The sequence below is a fragment of the Cyprinus carpio genome, chromosome B5 (genome assembly GCF_018340385.1).
Source record: "Cyprinus carpio isolate SPL01 chromosome B5, ASM1834038v1, whole genome shotgun sequence".
Lineage (NCBI taxonomy): Eukaryota > Metazoa > Chordata > Actinopteri > Cypriniformes > Cyprinidae > Cyprinus > Cyprinus carpio.
Window position 1 is genome coordinate 2,739,288 of NC_056601.1, and position 20,512 is coordinate 2,759,799.

Consider the following 20,512-nt stretch of genomic DNA (forward strand, 5'->3'; position numbering starts at 1 on the left):
CACCAATCATGAGTAACCAAATTGTGTAACATTATTACATTTAATTATGCTTTTTATGCTTTAAAGCTTGACAGCATCTTTTTCCTTTTAATTTCATTGCATGGCATTGTGTTGTTGTTTTTTTCGTGTTGTAATGATAATATAGTAATGGTTGACATAACTCTAGTTAATGTCTTTTATCAAAATGTAAAGGTATCCTTCAAAATGCAAAATTTTTTTTTTTTAAATTGAAAAAGATGTATGCCACCTACACTTTATGTAGATGTGATGTGGCTCTCATTTGGTCATGGGTTTGACACCTGTGTGCCCACTTGCATAACTACACCTACATCATGAACCAGGACCAGAATTTATATAGAGTATCTTTGTACTCTTTCCTTTTTATGTACTTCTGGATGCTTCTTCCTATTTTCTGTTTGAACCATTTTTAACTACTTCATGATGTTTCATTTCAACACGTCCTACATGTAATCTGGGGTTTGTTTTGAAATGTCTTCTTCAGGGTTGCATCTAGGGCCCGTTTCTGGCAGAAACAATTTTCAGTGCATTTTCTCTCTCTGTAGAAGAATCACGTGTACAAGAAGACCCTCCAGGCTCTGATTTACCCCATTTCTTGCACGACACCCCATAACTTTGAAGTGTGGACGGCCACCACGCCTACCTACTGCTACGAGTGTGAGGGTTTGTTGTGGGGCATTGCGCGGCAGGGCATGCGCTGCTCAGAGTGTGGAGTCAAATGCCACGAAAAATGCCAGGAGCTTTTCAACGCAGACTGTTTACAGAGTGAGTCACCAACCAAATACAGAAAAAACAAGCAACAACAAAACAAACCTATATATGTATTCTTACTTTAATGGTCATACAACAATTACAGTAAGCTGTTTATTTAATTTCTTAGCAGTATCCCTTATGAATGTTACATCTGTGCCATTGAGAAATGCTTTTTTTAATGAAAGTAACCAACTCAGTTAGGAGAAAACATGTAAAAATGAGTAAGAAATATTTAAGATTATGCACTATGCAATTTATGCAGCAAAAATGCAAAAGGCTGCTCATGCAGTATAAACTATTTGTCATGTTTTTGATCCCTTTTTTTATTGCACATTTTATTTTGCAATTCATTTTTATGTCATTAAACACTTCTCTATAATTGCTAGGAGCTGCTGAGAAGAGCTCCAAAACAGGAGCAGAGGACAGAACCCAGCATATCATATCGGCCATGAAGGACCGCATGAAGATCCGAGAGAGGAACAGGCCTGAAATCTTTGAAATGATAAGGCTTGTGTTCAATGTGACTAAACTGAACCATGCTCAGCAGATGAAGGCTATCAAACAGACTGTGCTTGACGGAACATCAAAGTGGTCTGCCAAAATCTCCATCACGGGTACAGAAGCAGGGACAGCTGTTATTGCTCTGATACCTTTCAGTAATCTACATTTTCAAGGAATGGTTGTATAAATGCAGATTTCTAATAGAGCTTTTAATGATATGCAGTGTGCCAGCACTGGAATACATTTTTCCATTTTTAATTTTTTTTTTTTTACTGACTATGGGTTAATCTTACAAGAGACTGTGTGTTTTCCAGTGGTGAGTGCTCAGGGCCTGCAGGCTAAAGACAGAACTGGTTCCAGTGATCCGTATGTGACCGTTCAGGTTGGCAAGACTAAGAAGAGAACCAAAACCATCTATGGTAACCTTAACCCTGTGTGGGAGGAGACGTTCAACTTGTGAGTCTGATACAATATTTTCTGTTCGCTTTGTTCTTTTGGAATCCTGTCTTTTATCTGTTGTGTTCTAATTCGCATTTCTTTTTCAATGTAATCAGGAAATCATTGCTTAGGTGTTGTTATATGTTATCACCCTTGTTTCAGATATTTCTCCAAAGGAGAATTAAAAATAGAAACAAGAGTATAGAGCTGTAAATTAAACTTGAATAGGTAATTTGGTTGGTATTGAGATTTCTGACATTTGTTTGCAGACTTTGGTATCTTGGAAAATCACAGTTTGTTTGATGGTTGAGATCACTTTTCAGACTCCACAGGAGATACATGAAATTGCAGGAGACTTCAGCTTAAGTGTCTATTTGCTCTCCATGTTTTCATATTGCAGGCTAGGAGAAATAATTAGGTATTGATATAAGATTTTAAAGAGACCTCAATGGCAAGTTTTCAGTGCTACAGACTTGTAAGTCAAAGTCAAGTCCAAGTTTTTCATTGTCATATGTACAGGTTACAGTGTACTAAAGTCCAATGAAATTCTTACATGGGGAGCTTTCTTGCAGAACTAAGGCTACATTTAGACGAAAACGATGTAGTCAAAAAAGTTTTTAAAAAGTTTTTAAAAAGTTCCACGTATACACGACAACATTTTCAAAACGATTCGCGTTTACACATATTAATGAAAACGGGCAAAAACGATGTATTACGTATTCCAGGCCAGTAGTTGGCGCTGTCACCTTGTTAGTAAACAGAACCTGTAGGGAAGTGACGATTATACAGTGTGTTGTATATGTTGCGTCTCAGCTGTTGGTTGTAATATTGGTGAAGTAAATCTACACTTTGCTGAAGAAGCTTTAGCAAACTCTTGAGCAGCAACAACAGTATCATTGTTATGAATGTTTGTTCGCGCTTGCCTTTAAAATCAGCACGTACTGCGCATGTCTACCTACCGTACTACGCACGTGCATGACATCACCGTTTTCAAAGAGTCCAGTATTGGGTTTTGTTTACATCGACACAGTGTTGTTAACTTGCACTTTGAAACCCGTTTTCAAAAATATGTCTTTTCAGTCCCTAAAACGCCGCTGTCGTGTAAACGAATAAAAAAGGTAAAACGCATAAAAAGTTTCAAATTTTTGGCTGAAACATTGCGTAAACAGCCCCTAAGGACAACAACAAATGATTTACAAAAAAATATGAGGAAGATTTTAAAGGTGAATTTTACACTAGTTTGTAAAGTATGCACTACTTTTAAAAAGTGTTATACGGGAAGAAAGTACTGCATTGCATTAAATTTTACAAATAATTTTATATGACTTAATACAACAGATATGAAGCAATAATCTTTCAAATAAACATGGTTAAGCAATGTTGTAAGACAAAACTGCATGAACTCTCTGTTATCTACGGTAATGTTGTGCCTTATCTTTATTTAATAATCTGTTGTTTTATAAAAGCAATAGCATATTTTCAAGGATAGTTTCAAGAATGTTGGTACACAAACAGTTGCTGGTAGCCATTAACTTCCATAATACAAATAATAAGAAATACTATTAAAGTCAGTGGCTACAAACAACTTTTGGTTGTTTGGTTTCCAATAGAAGAAAGAAATTCATACATTTTTGGAGCAACTGTAGATGAGTAAATGATGACACAAATTTCATTTTTGGGAGAACTATCCCTTTAAAAAATGTTTTAATGAAAATTAGCTAATACTTAGTTTATTGAATAAATTTGTTTTTAATAACAATCACAGTAAACAGTTCTTACAAGCTATGCAGTTAAGTTCATTAACATAACTGTACACAGTTTTCAGTTGTCAAAAAATATAACAACTTGTGTTAATATTTATTAGTTGTTAACTTTGTTTTAAATCACAGCTCTCTTTTATGAAGCAGCTGTGATTTGTTCACAAATATACCATTTCCTCCCTAGTGAGTGTCACAATTCATCTGACCGCATTAAACTGCGTGTGTGGGATGAAGATGACGATATTAAGTCTCGTGTGAAGCAGCGTCTGAAGAGGGAATCTGATGACTTTTTGGGTCAGAGCATCATTGAGGTCCGAACCCTCAGCGGAGAAATGGATGTCTGGTACAACCTTGGTAAGTTCCTCTGCCTATGCATGTTTCATTGTGAGGTGTTATTGAATTTTTTTAAATGATTTTTTTTTATTCTCTGGGGCTTTGAAAGTACTGTAGAACTGCTGATTTAAAGGCATGATGTCAATTTGTAGACAAACTTGAAGTCTAATTTGCTGTGGGTCCCCTCTGGAATTTTGAAAAGGTTTTGTGTTTTGTTCTAGAAAATAAATTACACGGTGTTACATGAATTTTTAAACCTTCATGTGCTTTAATGCAAGTTGTTAAAAAAACGAAAGCTGAAGTTGCTCTAGAAGGGCTAATGAAGACCTTATTTTTCTCATAAATCTAAAAGTGATATTTAAAAAACCCATTAGAAATTCTCAAGGGAACCTATGACTAGACAGTGGTAATTTTCTTAAGAGTTTTAGGAATACAAACTGAATGGCTCCATTGTATGCCACACAAGAAATTAAACCATTTATCTGTTTAAGTGTTGCAATTGCCGTGCAGGTCATAAATGATCTATGCCTAAAATATGAACTGTGATTTGTAATAGTATTTATATATTATTTAATTCTTAATGTTTTAATAAGCCTGGTCCCCAAAAATCTTATAATGGAATGATTTGCATGCATTTAGATCAAGGATAACACTGTAACTGTGAAATGCGCCAGATTTTGCTTTAGCTATTCATGAAAACTTGCATAATGAATTAAATATGTCAAGCATTAGCGCTGGATCTTTTACAGTCAGTCAGATGGCCTACAGCCACACGGCTGCTTCTCTCATTGCATAATAATGTTACAGAAAATATGGTTTCTAAACCAACACATTGTTTGTTTCTGATGGAAATATTCAGTATTAGTATTCATTTTAAAAACTTGAGTTTGATGTCTTTACATTTGAAGATACTGTTTGTTTTCTATTGAAAAAAAGTGAAATGTAACAGTATCTACTACTATACATGGATCAAGGGTCACCATTACGAGATGTGATAAATGAAGAATTGTCTTTCATATCAGATATGTAATGGCCATGTGTTATCTCTAACTTTTGCAGAAAAACGCACAGACAAGTCAGCAGTATCAGGGGCCATCAGACTGCAGATAAGTGTGGAAATTAAAGGGGAAGAGAAAGTGGCCCCTTATCATGTTCAGTACACATGTTTGCACGAGGTGAACCCCTACATACACCACTTTGAATTCTTTTTAGATGACAAATGCCTGTGTACACTACTGTGCAAATAATGTGCGGTTACGTTTTTTTTTAAAGAATTTACTTTTATTCAGCGTGGATGCATTAAATTATTCAGAAGTGACCATAATGATCATATTGTCTTTTTGAAATAAATGCTGTTGTTTTTAACCTATTCATCGAAGAATGTATCATGGTTTCCAAAGCAGCACAACTGTTTACAACACTGAAAATAATGCAAAATACTGAGCAGCAAATCTGTATATAAGAATGATTTCTGAAGGATCAGGTGACATTTAAGACTGGAGTAATGATGCTGAAAATTCAACTTTGCGTCACAGGAATGAATGACATTTAAAAATATAATAAAACACTTATTTTAAATTGGAATTATTTTGTACAATTTTAGCTGAAGTTTGCATCGAATAAATGCAGCCTTGGTGAGAATAAGGGTGTGAAGATATTACAAATCTTACTAAAATCTGATCATATCTAATAAGTTAACTGTGTGCTTGAAAGCAAACAAGACTCAATCATTTCTATAGCAAGGCACATCACCAAGCCTCTTTCTCCCTCTTTTTTTTTTGTAGAATTTCTTTCACTTTGTGACAGACGTTGAAGGACAAGGTGTGGTGAAGTTGCCCACGGCACGAGGAGATGATGCCTGGAAGGTCTACTTTGATGAGCTTGCTCAGGATATTGTAGACGAATTTGCCATGCGCTACGGAATAGAATCCATCTATCAGGCCATGACGTAAGCCCTGGAGGATTTCATCTGTATTCTGACAGTCCTTTGCTGTTAATAGGAAATATCTGCTGTTAGCATTGTGTAACCACATCAGTGCCCATCAATAATCAGTCAGTCTTAAGACCTATTAATCCTATTAAACACATTAATCCTGATTAGGTATTTAAATGGTGGGAATGTAGTAATTACTCACCCTCATGTCGTTCCGAACCCGTAAGACCTTTGTTCATCTTCGGAACACACATTAAGATACTTTTGATGAAATCTGAGAGCTTTCTGACCCTGCATAGACAGCATCGCAACGCTAAGTAATAATAGTAAATGTCACTTTTTTCGAATGTTAAAAACCTGCTCAGTTTCTTACTGGATGTCTGTGTCTGTCCACCTGTAGGCACTTTGCATGTCTTTCCTATAAATACATGCTGCCTGGCATTCCTGCGGTAATGAGCACACTCCTGGCAAACATCAACGCATTCTACGCTCATCCCACCTCAGTCACCAACATCTCCGCCTGTGACCGCTTCACTGCCTCCAACTTTGGGGTAATGCTAACTTAGCATTACACACAGCCAATCTAGCCCCGACCGAAGGACAGTTTAGGGTTTGATTATTCCCTGGGTCCATCAACAGTAAAGCTGCTCAGAACAATGACAAAAAATAGTGATGTAGCTCTACTTTTTTTTTCTCTTGTTATCAGAAAAGCTACAGTATTTTGAATAAAGCTGTGCTTTTGTATAAATGTGCAAACATGTGAAAGAAATTATTTTATTCAATAAGCAAGCATAAAGTGACAGTAAAGAAACATATAAAAGATTTCTATTTGAAATAATTGTTCAAATTAATTCTTTTCAACTTATTATTTATGAAAGCATCTTGGAAAAATATCACCATTTTCACAAAAATGTTAGGTGTCACAGCTGTTACCAGCATTGGTAATATAAGAAATGTGTCTTGAGCACTAAATCAGCATATTAGAATGATTTCTGAGGGATCACGTGACCCTGAAAACTGGAGTAAAGGCGCTGAAACCACAGGAATTAATTATATTAATAATAATATATTGAAATATGCACAATAGTCATAGATTAATATTAAATAATTATTAAATGTATTAAAACAGTTCTTTTAAATAGTAATATTCTTCTAAAATATTAGTTTTTTATTTTAATCATTTAATGTAAAACATTTAAAATGAATTTAAAAATTCGATGAAACCTAAACTTTAGAACAGTAGTCTGAGCTGCAGAGTAGATTAATGATACTGGTGCGTCGTGTAACAATATAATCAGAAAAATCCCCACAGCTGATGCACGCAGTAATTTGATTATCTGTCTTGAACATGCAAACACAGAAAAGTGGAGTGATACACACATTGAAAAGTCCTAGTGCTGCTGGACTCAATTTCAACGCTTTTGAAATGTTGCTCAGCCAAATTCAAAGACTGGAAATACCTGTTGCATAAGATATAATGTCACATTCGATCACAGAGTGATAGTGAGTCTGACTGTTATTATCAGAGTCACATAAACCTTTGATCCCAAATGCACTGAAGCTGTCATACGACACAGCCGAAGATGCTATCGTGCCAGCTCATCCTATCAAAGCATAAATACAAACTCTCCCATCCCCTTCTTTTCTTGTACTGGACCCTTCTTCTGTAGGAGTGTGGCTCATGCAATGATTTGGAAAAGATACAGAATGGTGAATAACTGAGAACTTGTCAGTGTCCCTGAACCTTTGAATCCCTTTCAGGTTTTAATGGATTTATCCAAAAGCCTTTCTGTGGTGTGTTTGTACAGTTTTTTTTGTTCATGTGTGTCCACATTCTGTGTCCTTGGCTCAAGGTCTAGATCCCATTCAAAGTGAGACTGGTGTCAGAGAGCTAGTTTCTGCTCTGACTTCATAACTAAACCATGCTTTGCCTTTCAAAACACAGAAAGAAACAGTCAATCCTTTTTTGTTTGTTAAATTTTATTCACCACTGACTCATTTTTCTCTCTGTTAATGCAGAAAGATCGCTTTGTTAGACTTCTGGATCAGCTCCATAACTCTCTCCGAATTGACCTGTCAACATACAGAGTAAGTGTTCATCATGTTCATTACCCTAATCTAATCTACAGACACAGTTTATGCAGTCTAGGTTGGTATGGTTTAAAACAAATTACAGCTCAGTTGGAAAATGACACACATTAAAAAATATTTTGCTGCTTACACATGTTGTTATTTACTTTCGTTTTGTTCTTTTTTTTGTTGTCATATTGCATCTTATATTTCTCAAGCTCTTCACTGAAACTGTTGTCTCGTTGGTAAACTTTTGACAAGGTTTTTATTAGGGGGCAGAATTGTAGGCGGTTAATTATTTATTTTAATACTGATAGATCTTTAGTCATTATTAAGTCATTAATCTTTAAAACATTTCATTATTATTTTATAATTGCCAGATTCAGAAAGAGCTTTATTGCCAAGTATATTTGCATATACAAGGAATTTGTTTTGGTGGCAGAGAAACAACAACATACAGATATAATAAAAAATAAAGATATGTGAGTAAATGTAGTATGTAGTATGTGATGCAGCTGATCACAGTCAGGTCTATATATACTGTATATATATGTATTTCCACTGGTTTTGAGAGTGCCTGGCATGTATACATTTTTATAAAGAGTTATAGACTTGATCGGTAAACATAGTGCATGTGCATATATAAGTGAAGCGTTGTTTGTTACTTCTCAAGTATCTATTTTACCAATGTCTTATCTTGCTTCTCACTCAAGCTTCCTTTGATCTTCATTCTGTCTTTTTGATCTCCAGAATAATTTCCCAGCCAGCAGTAAACCACGTCTAGCAGATCTCAAATCCACAGTGGATTTGCTGACCAGCATTACATTCTTCAGACTGAAGGTAAGATAACATACCTCTAAATCAGATCAAGCAACGGCATGCTGTAGTGCCCTTCTTGTTGTTTTATACAGGGATGTTGGTCTTATTTGTATTACATACAGTACAGACCAAAAGTTTGGAAACATTACTATTTTTAACATTTTTGAAAGAAGTTTCTTCTGCTCATCAAGCCTGCATTTATTTGATCAAAAATACAGAAAAAAAATTTAATATTGTGATATATTATTACAATTTAAAATAATTGTTTTTAAATTTATTATACTTTAAATTTTCATTTATTTCTGTGATGCAAAGCTGAATTTTTAGGATCATTATCACATGATCCTTTAGAAATCATTCTAATATGATGATTCATTATCAAAGTTGGAAACAGTTCTGCTGCTTAATATTTTTTCAGAACATGTGATACTTTTTTAGGATACTTTGGTGAATAAAAAGTAAAAAAAAAAAGAAAGAAAAAAAAGAAGCTATGTTTTTAAAATATAAATATTTTGTAATAACAATATACACTACTGGTCAGTAATTTGGGGGTCAGTAATTTTTCTTTCTTTTTTTTTAAATAAAATCAATACTTTTATTCAGCAAGGATGTGTTAAATTGATAAAAAGTGATAGTAAAGAAAATATATTATTAGGATATATATTATTAGAATTTTTTATTTTATTTTGAATAAGTGCAGTTCTTTTTAACCTTTTATTCCTCAAATATATTAGACAGCAGAACTGTTTCCAACCCTCATAATAAATCAGAATATTAGAATGATTTCTAAATGATCATGTGATAGACTGGATGTTACATGTGACACTGAAGGCTGGAGTAATGATGCTGAAAATTCAGCTTTGCATCACAGGAATAAAATAATTTTTTTTTTTTTAAGTATATTCAAATAGAAAACTATTATTTTAAGTTGTAATAATATATCACAATATTACTGTTTTTTTTTTCTGTATTTTTGATCAAATAAATGCAGGCTTGATGAGCAGAAGAAACTTCTTTCAAAAACATTAAAAATAGTAATGTTTCCAAACTTTTGGTCTGTACTGTATATTGAGTGACAGATCCTATAGAGATGAATGATTCAATTGTGTTTCATATATTCTTGAGTAAATGCTCCGTCATTTCTGTCTGCCTGAGTTCATACAGTAGAAGAGGATAATAGAAGGTTTGAGATGAAGATTGATTTCTTTGTGGGGCTTTTGTGCGGGCTTTCATAATGGAGATTAGTCACTATTGATTTGTTAGCGGGTGTTACAGTGTTTTATATAGATGTATTCTCATCTTCTCTGGTGCCCCCTGTGTCCAGGTTCTGGAGCTGCAGTCTCCCCCGCGTGCCGCCCATGTGGTCAGGGACTGTGTGAAAGCATGCCTCAACTCCACATATGAGTACATCTTTAACAACTGCCAAGAGCTGTACAACAGACAGTTCCAGCCGGCCGCGGAGCCTGTGAGTAAATACATTGGCGTCATGCACAGGTGCATGTTTGCATACACACAGATGGGATGAGTACGCTTGTGTTTGACAGTAAGTTTGGATATCTCTGTTCAGATGATGTCATTATCAAAGGTTGAATTTATCATGGGTAATACCAGCATTTAACATGGGACATCAGCCTGAAATGAGTAATATTTTATAGAATTTATCTGTTACCATAGAGACCACATTTGTTCATAAAGGTCAGGCCCATGAATCATCAGTACAATTCTGAGTTTCTTTCATAGACTTTTAAATATATCTATCCTGTCTATCTATCTATCTATCTATCTATCTATCTATCTATCTATCTATCTATCTATCTGTCTGTCTGTCTGTCTAGATGTCTATCTATCTATCTGTTTGTCTGTCTGTCTAGACATCTATATCTATCTATCTATCTATCTATCTATCTATCTGTCTGTCTGTCTGTCTGTCTGTCTGTCTGTCTGTCTGTCTGTCTGTCTGTCTGTCTGCCTGTCTGTCTGTCTGATTCTATCTGTCTGTCTGTCTGTCTATCTATCTATCTATCTATCTATCTATCTATCTATCTATCTATCTATCTATCTATCTATCTATCTATCTATCTATCTATCTATCTATCTATCTATCTATCTATCTATCTCTGTCTGTCTGTCTGTCTGTCTGTCTGATTGTATCTATCTATCTCTGTCTGTCTGTCTATCTATCTGTCTGTCTGATTGTATCTATCTATTTCTGTCTGTCTGTCTGTCTGTCTGTGTGTTGTTTTTTAACTGTCATTCTATCTATTTCTTTCTATATCTATGTTTTTCTGTATCTATCTATTTGTTGTTAATTTGTTATTTTATCTGTTGTTTTGTCTGACAGTCTAATGTTCTGTCATTTCGTCTGACATTTAATGTTGTTCCTTCTCTTGTTTTGTCTGTTATGTTTTCTGTTGTTCTATCTACCTGTTTATCGATCTTTATCTGTCCATCTGTCTGTTGTTCTTTCATTCTGTCAGTCTAATGTCTTTTGTTCTGTCGTATCATGCAATTGTTTATACAACAGAAACCACAAGAAAAGAAAGAGGGAGAAGAGGGTGAAGAAGAGGAAGACAAGAAGGATGATAAGGAGGAGGAGAATGCTGCTGTAGAGGAACCAGGACCAAGCATACAGAATTTGGACTTCTGGCCCAAACTCATCACCTTAATAGTTTCCATCATAGAGGAGGACAGGAACTCCTACAGCTCGATCATAAATCAGTCAGTCACCGCACAGATACACACACAATATCGCACGCAAACACACCGAGCTGTTATGTTTGACCTGGTGTGTCCTGTGCAGGTTTCCTCAGGAGCTGAATGTGGGGAATGTCAGTGCTGAGGTCATGTGGACACTCTTTGCTCAGGACATGAAGTATGCACTGGAAGGTATGAAGAAATATACATGTATATGTATGGGAAGCATGTGTGCCCTCAAAGGGGTAATGAACTGAGAAACCAAAATTCTCTTGATCTTTTGATATATAAGAGTTCATTGTACCATAAAAACATCCTGTTAATTTTAGAACTCAAAACTTTCCTATTAGTCTAAAACAGTTTATATTGAAGGCAGTCTGCCAAAACGGCAGAATGTGGAATGCGTGACTATATGATGTTATAGTGTGTAACATTGCTTGTGTAACATATAGTGTTACATGCGTAACTAGCGTTTAAATAACGAGAGGAAAACACAGGTCTACGCAGAAATCAAATGATAAAGAATGTTTGATGACAACAGGACGCTGTACAGTAATATAAAAAAGCCTATTACTTCTAAATGACTCAAAAATCTTGATAACATTTATAGGTGGACCTCAGAGAACAGTACAAAATACTAAAAAAAGGCAGTTCATGACCCCTTTGAAGTATGTCTGTGTTCACTACATATTTATTTGAGATTGCTCCTAACATCATTCCATCTTTCCTTTCCCATCTGTCTCTGTCTTCAGTTCTTAATCATATCGTCTACAAACATGGGATAAATGGTAAAGGTCATAATGCTGTGAGGCCTTTTGGAGTCATGAGAGTGTGAACTTGGGCATACGTTTCTTGTTATAGATGCAAGATAAATACACCACTCTGTTGCACGCTAAGTAATGTGTTCCCTCAAAGGAGGCATAATCTACACTTTTTTGTAGCCTTTTTTATGTTAATTAACATTTTTTTTGCACACAGTTTAGTTTACATGAACGTGTTCCACCACCAGTTGAATTTATCAAGCCATTTTTACAACTGTACCTTTGAGAAGTAATGTGAATTTACAATTGAAATGAGTTGTGATTCCAACATATAAGGCACTGCCTCATCCTTAACAGCTTCTATAGCTTTGATACCAAGAGGAATCTTAGTAGAGTTAAGGTTAGAGTTAAGGGGCAAATTACTGAGTGTTGAATAATAAATATGGCTGGTGTTGTGTTAATGTGCTCATTCTTGTGACTATGCACATGATCGACTTGTTTTTGCAGTTTAGATTTAATAATTTTCAGTGTGGGCTGGGGAGGGAGCTTTGCATTGTTAAAATTTCATTTCAAAAGAGCAAAGCAAATCCTGTTTTCAATGATAAATCCCCTTTAAAGGTTCAAAGCACTCTCTTTGGTCTCGAGTCCTCACTCTCTCATTGCTACAGCAGAGTTAGAGAATAGAACCCCCGGTTTCCTTTTAGATCTTCCAAGTAGGAGCAAACTAGAGTTAGACTCCTCATTGAAAAAACGATATTTTCCTTTTGATGCCAGCATCCTTTTCATCCTTTCATTGCACACCTGCACTTTTTTTCAGTTCTTCCTCAAGTGTTCTTCATCTCTCCATTCTCTCCTGCCTTGTTTTCTTGATTTTAGCACCTGCCACATTCCGTATTCGCAGACTTGATTTTTATGCTGGTAAGACACACTGTACGGATAAGTCTCTGTGAGAGTTTATGTGTGCACATGTAACACTACTGTTCAGAAACGTTTGCGGGTTGGCAAGATTTTTTGATGCATTTGAAGAAAGTCTCCCCAAGGCTGCATTTAATTTATCAAAATTAATTGTAAAATAAAAAAATGTATTTGTTATGTTAAAACTGGATTTTTAGCAGCCATTTCGTTATTTTTATTATTGTATTTATTTTTTATTTTTTTACTTTTTATGGTTTTTAGCAGCTTAATTATTATTATTGTCAGTGTTGAAAACAGTTAATATTTTTTTGTGGAAACAATTATACATTTTTACATTGGGAATGTAATTCTGAATATAAAATTCAAAAGAACAAGCATTTATTTGAAATAGATTCTTTTTTTGTAACAATGTGTAATCCTTTACTGTCACTTTTGATCAATTCAATGCATCCTTGCTAAATAAAAGTATTAATTTATAGATTTTTAAAAAATCATACAGCCTTCAAACTTCTGAATTGTAGTGTATGTGTGTAAAATGCATTTTTAAACACTAGCCTCAGTGAGTGAGTACAGCTAGGTACTTTCAGATAGAAAAAGCAGTTCATTCTTGGTTTATAGCTCACTAAAGAATTCATACTGTATGTTGAATCCGAAGGAGAGTAAATGTTTACTGGGTTAAATTCGTGACAAGGTAAAACAAAATTAAATCCGTTGACTCACGCTTGTTGTTTCTCCAGAGCATGTGAAGCTGAGGTTGTGTAAAAGTGCGGACTACATGAATCTGCATTTCAAAGTCAAATGGCTCTACAACGAATACGTCCATGACCTACCCGCCTTCTCCGACACCGTCCCAGAGTACCCATCGTGAGTCTTTCAGAGCATCTGTAGCTAAACTTCTCTCTCTTTTCTTCAAATAACCTGCAGTTTGTTCTTCTTTTGAGTCGTTTAATGTTCTCACTCACACACTGTAATCACCTACAGTCTCAAATCGACTATGATCCCTAGATGATGCTTTCCTCTGTTGTTTAAATCTTCTTGTCCACTTGCTGCTTCGCTGACCTCCTGCTTTATTCCTCCTCCTGTTTCTCTACATTTCTTTTTCATTTCCCATCTGTAGGTGGTTTCTGCCATTTGTTCTCCAGTGGCTGGCTGAGAACGAGGAAGTGTCGATGGAGTTTATGCATGGAGCCCTTGAGAGGGATAAAAGAGAGGGGGTATGGTTCAGAAACTGCTGTATATCCTTTCTGTGCGGTCCTCTCTTTTATATATGGCTTCTTCGCTCTTGGTCTACCAGGCTTTAAAACAAGCCTTGTCAAACAAAATTGCTGCTTGCTGTCTACTACCTGATTTTTCTTTAAATTGATAGATATTTTCTTTTAGTTATTGTAAGGGCAAATTTAAATGGTTTTGAGAAATGCTTTCTACAATGCATTCATCATTTATGTATTTATATATTGTATAAAATACAATATATTGTTCAAAATATGGGGTTTGGTAAAAATGTATTAAAAATATATAAAAAGTTTTTTGAAAGAAGTATGATGCACTCCAAGGATCCATTTATTTGGTCAAATATATGGTGTAAATACTTATATTGTGAAATGTTATCACGATTTAAAATAACTGTTTTGTATTTTGATAAATTTCAAAATTAGACGTTTTTTTTTTTTGTGATGGCAAAACTGAATATGCTGATTTGGTGCTCAAGATTTTTTTTTTGCTTAATATTTTTGTGGAAACCATTCTGCATTTTTTAAGTTTAGAAGAACCACATTTACTTAAAACAGAAATCTTTTGTAACATTTTAAATGTTTTTTTTTTGTTTTTTTGTTACTTTTGATCAATTGAATGCATCTTTGCTGAATAAAAGTATTAGTTTCCTTTAAAAAAAACAACTCTTTTGGGCTTTCAGTCCTAAAATATGTAAATACATCATAAATATATGAGCATTTCATGTTTTAAACTATGATAATATAAACAAAGATTGAATTTTAATGTGTATTGTGTTTCCACCACACAAACCATTTTGCCCCGATTTGTTCCCCTGAAAATTAAAGCAAGAGCATCTAAGATGAATTATGAAATGTGATTTGTGAAGAAAGCATTAAAAAAAATCAAGTTTAATATCACTTTGAACAATATTTTTTAGCACAATTTCTAATCTCCATGTCATTTTCGTCATGCAAAAAGGTGTAAAAATATGATTTATATTTGTGTATTTAGGATTCATAAAATTTTGTTGTTCATTGCATAATTCTCATGACATTTGTATGACATTAAGTAGAAAAATTCAATAAAAACAAACAAACAAAAGACCCAGGGCAAACAGTTCCCGTAGCTAAAGAAACATATACGACTAAAAATCTCTCCTGTCATTTCCACAGTTCCAGCAGACGTCTGAGCATGCTCTGTTCTCCTGTTCGGTCGTGGACATCTTCACTCAGCTCAACCAAAGCTTTGAAATCATTAAGAAACTAGACTGTCCTGATCCTGCAGTGGTTGCTCAGTACAATCGACGATTTGCCAAGGTGAAGATCAACAGACCTAAACCATACTATATACTACATTCAAAAGATGTTTCCAGAGAAACTGGAAAATAGAGAAGCAGAGAGTGTTTGTCTTTAGACCATCACCATCTGTGAGTCATATCTAACTTAGACGTCTGACGCAGACACATCTTTGTTGAAGCCTACACCGGTTTTGTAGGAGCTAAGATGCATTTACATTTCATTAGTTTTAGTAAAGACAGTGACTAAATACTAAATGCAGTTATTTGACATGATCGTAATCATGGGGTTTTCTGAAATCATTTTAATCAGTAGTCAGCATATTGAGGTCTATTTCAGGGAACTAAACAGCAACTTAATGCGTCTTCAACAAAGTCAATTTGTATTGCTTTTCCAGATTTCAGACTACCAGTTCAGCACAAGGTGCAGTTCGTTTACTCTGCATACTGTTTAATAGTGTTAAACGGTATAATCGTGTTCTTTCTTTTCTTCTTTCCTCTTTCCCAATCAGACTATCACCAAAGTGCTCCTGCAGTATTGTGCTGTTCTTACCAAGAGTTTCCCCTCGTACTGTGAGAAAGAAAAGACGGTGAGCACTCAAACACTATATTTCTACCAAATGTTTGAACTTGCATGTCTGTTAACATGCATTAAGAGTCCGAGTAGGTCTAAGTTCTGTCTCTCTACATGAATATCTTTCTTTCCTGCCTCTGCTGCAGCCCTGTGTGTTGATGAACAACGTTCAACAGATGCGGGTGATGTTGGAGAACAGGGCCGTGCACAGACCTTTTGAGGGGCATGTGCTGAAACTGAAAAAGGGCACCCCCCTCCCTTTTTTTATATCAAGATTATTTAGAAAGCCTGCATAAAAGGAAGAAATGGTCACATCTTCATGACAAATTCAATAACAATAATTATTTGTAGGGTCCTGTGTTTGTAAATTGCTCTTGTGTACTCCCTCTTTTTTTTAAATTGCATTTATAGAGAAAAAAAATACTTGACTCATACATAAACATGTTAACCAAATAATACAAATTAGCTTATAAAACCAAACAGAAACCAAAATCTTTTTTTATTGAACTTCATGCACTTTTTTTTTAGGGCTGTCAAATGATTAATCACAATTAATCACATCCAAAATAAAAGTTTTGTTTACATAATATATGTATGTGTACAGGGTATATTTATTATGTATATATAAATACACACATAAATTATATATTTAGAAAATATTTACATGTATATACATTTATATATTTATATTCTTATATTTTATATTATATATAAATATATTTAATATATAAACATAACATATTCTTCTTAAATATATACATGCATGTGTGTGTATTTATATATACATAATAAATATACACAGTATACACACATATATTATGTAAACAAAACTTTTATTTTGGATGTGATTAATCGTAATTAATCATTTGACAGCCCTACTTTTTTTATGAACTTTGCAAAGAAAAAAATTATATATATTCTCTTTTTTAGCAATTCTGTTTGGTTTTTATAAGCTAATTTGTATTATTTGGTTAACATGATTATGAATGACATTGAGAAGAGGGGAAGGTGAGCAATGAGTCAAGTATTTTTGACAAACTTTTTTGAAATATAATTTAAGTAATTATGTACAACTCAATTCCAGATTATAAGAAACTATAGCCATACCATAACTATAACATATCCAACATGTATCCGTCTATCTGGCAAAAATTTGATACTGTGGTGGACCAGGGATGTTGGTCTCTTGAAGGTTTCTTATTCACTACACTTTCCCTAAAATAAGCCAGCAATGAAAAAATAAATAAAAATAGTGTGAAAAGTACAGTTGCAGTGAAAAGCATTTCTGAAGGATCACGTGACACTGAAGAGTACTGAACTGGAGTAATGATGCTGAAAATTCAGCTTTGATCACAAAAATAAATTACATTTTAAAGTATATTCAAATAGAAAACAGTTATTTAAAATTGTAAAAATATAACACAATATTACTGTTTTTGTTGTATTTTGGATCAAATAAATGAAGCCTTGGAATGAATCATGAATTACATTCTGCATGATAAAATATAAAGATTTCACAGTGATCTTCTGTAATTTTTTTTTAGTTACTACTACATTACTGTAGTAAAACCATGTTTTACTACATTTTATACACGTGAGGACGAGCGGAGAGTATACCATAACATGATTAGCCTAAATGTTAATAAATTAAGTGTATCAGCAATCATAAATCAAAGAAGAAATTTCTTATATATGTTATCTAGGTGACGAGGATCACTCGTCGCTTTGTGTAAGTTCCAGTACGAAACAGCGCGGGGGCGCACCTGTTATGATTTTCCGATGGTAAAAAATGGTAAAATGCATTTGGCCAAAATCGCATTTTAAAGATGAAATGCTACTGTATGCACAGGCTATTTAAGTGTTGGCTATGTATTGGCTATGACTAGATGGCAAATGCTAGCCCTCTCTCTCAGGCGACGTCCCACATGTCTCAGTCAGTGAGTCAGTCAGACATCAAATAAATAAAATATGAGCCTTTATAGACATAGTGTTTAGTAGTACTTATTCAAACAACAAGATATTTATTTACCCTTCGCAAAACTTTGTTCAGCTCAGCTGTTGTCTACTGTGCGGCTGCTGTGGAACTTCAGTTGATTCAATGAATATAGAGGGGGCGGAGTTATCAGCTTACTGACAGCTTGAGGATCGAATAAGATTTACACAAGCTCGTTTTAATAACTTTCATATGCTAAATATTTGTAAAACAGACAGACAGATGTAAAGGGTGACCAATAGCATTGATTAAAAAAAAAAAAACACCACAAAAAAAGGGCACTTCGGAGTGTAAGGGCAAAAAGGGCATGTGCTCTGCACAGGTTGAGCCCTACCTGTGCACGTGCCTGTTGGAGAAGATGTTTGAGTCTATGGGAGCCAAACAGGTAAGTGAAACATGAAGCTATTACAGGCTTTTAAGTTTTTTCTTTTTTTTTGGCTACAGTTGCAGCAATTTACAAAAACGTTCTGTGGTGGTACTATTGTAAACTGACATATAACTGGAAGAAGCCATTCAGATGTCCAGGAAACTATGTTTGTGCTACAAAAATGTGGTCCCTTATAAGGTACACTATCGTTCAAACATATGGGTTTGTGAAGATTTTTATTACATTATTGCAAGAAGTCTCTTATGCTGACCAAGACTGCATTTATTTGATCAAAAATACAGTAAAAACGGTAATATTACAAAATAAATTATTAAAATTTACAAGAACTCTTTCTGTTTTAATATATTTTAAAATACAATTTATTTTTGTGAGGCCAAAGCAGACTTTACTACATTTTTTAATGTCTTCTTATTAAAGAACAGCATTTCTTTACTGTCCCTTTTTATCAATTTAATGCTTCCTTTCTAAATAAAACTAAAAACAATCTTACAGTACTTTAACATTTGAACGGTAGTGTACCTCATTTAGCGAAAATCTAAAATAGCATCACGTTACCTCAGGATGCACCCAATTACTCTGAATTTGTGTGTAGTTTTTGTGCTGCTTAGAGTTTTGAGTTGTTTGCTCGTGTAACTGGAGAAACTGAAGTGTACTTTTGGTTTGATGACGCTGGGCCTGCTGGCATTTTGTGCATGATATACTTGTGGTGAGCAATGAACTGAATGTTTATTATCTGTCATGAGTTCGTCCAAATGTACCACATCTTTTTGGAAATACTGGTGAATCATCTGCTGCAAGACACGAAAATGCCATTTCTATTTTTTTTTTGACATCAGTGTGTTTCTGTGTGCATCTTTCTGTAGATATGTGTGTGTGGTGAATGTTTATAATAGCTGAGCTAACCATATGCATTTTTTTGTGTATAGTATACTGTTGAGGAAGAGCGGGTAGGTGAAGTGATGTGTTTTTGAGATGGATCATCCCTATTAAACCCTCTGTGTGGTTTGTGTGCCTTAGTAGATGTTGTGTTTAGACCCTTTCACTAGGTTGCAGTGCCCTTTTTGTGCCACCTTATGCCACCCAAATGATTCAGCCCTCCGCAGTGTTGTTCTCTTAGTATAAAAATAATGTCTCTATTTTCACTCCCAGCTGGAGAATGAGGAGGAGCCTGAGGACGATGAGGAGGAGGTGTGTTGAGAGTGTTTACGGATAGGGTCCAAAATTAACTGCTAATTACCTGCCAATCATAAGTAAATTGAGAAAATGTAAATTTAGAAAATTATGGTCCATCTTTTTTATTATGGTGCTCTGGCCGCATTTAATATTTTGGTCTTCTAAACTATCATTTAAACATCTTCCAGTTAGACAAAGATGTGTGTTTGTGTTTACGAATGTAGTCTTGTTTATGAGTGTGTGTGTTTAAAGCTAAGGATTCTTTTGGTCTCCCTCTGCTCAGGCCATCACTGATGATGAAGGCAATGAGGTCTGTACACACAACACTGCAGTAAAGAGGAGTGTGAGATATCATGGATGTGTGAGTGTGTGTGTGTGCGCGCATGTGAGAGTTTCGCAAGATTTTGTGTGAATCAACAAGGCAGTGAAAGTCTTCTGCTACTATCAAGCACCCTAGCACCTTCTTTCTTTTTTGTTCTTTGTTTTTACTATTACTCATCTTGTTCTTTATTTTTCATTACCAGTCGGATGAATCAGATGCTAAGGTGAGAAGCAGGCATACGTCTCACCTGATGTGCCTCTTTATGAAGCTGTTTATCAAACATATGAAACATTATAAATGGCTGTTCACACTGACAGAGATATGAAGTGACAAAGCAACCGGATACGATGCAGCAATTACCATACAGTTTACACCTAATAGCAAGTCACTGACAGTACAGCGACTTCTTAACACTGAGATTTTCAACAGAGCAGATAGTTGCACTACAGAATCTGGATTTTCTTCAGGACTTTTTATTAAATATAAAGTTCCAAACAACAGCCTATTAAATAGAATTTTTTTATTTTGTTACCATTTAAGTCTTGTTTATTCTCTCATTTT

At 34.7% G+C, this 20,512-nt stretch overlaps 1 protein-coding gene across 1 annotated transcript in view; it reads left to right on the top strand.

The window, feature by feature from the left end:
- Positions 1-20,512, top strand: part of LOC109051339 — a 92,627-nt gene that overhangs the window by 57,801 nt on the left and 14,314 nt on the right. Inside the window, 18 exon segments of the mRNA XM_042723588.1 lie at positions 564-783; positions 1,158-1,385; positions 1,587-1,728; positions 3,655-3,824; positions 4,863-4,978; positions 5,588-5,751; positions 6,137-6,287; positions 7,756-7,824; positions 8,557-8,646; positions 9,950-10,090; positions 11,150-11,343; positions 11,426-11,511; positions 13,733-13,859; positions 14,113-14,209; positions 15,380-15,523; positions 16,014-16,091; positions 16,222-16,261; positions 18,416-18,453. Coding sequence (XP_042579522.1) covers positions 564-783; positions 1,158-1,385; positions 1,587-1,728; positions 3,655-3,824; positions 4,863-4,978; positions 5,588-5,751; positions 6,137-6,287; positions 7,756-7,824; positions 8,557-8,646; positions 9,950-10,090; positions 11,150-11,343; positions 11,426-11,511; positions 13,733-13,859; positions 14,113-14,209; positions 15,380-15,523; positions 16,014-16,091; positions 16,222-16,261; positions 18,416-18,453 — 2,295 coding nt within the window.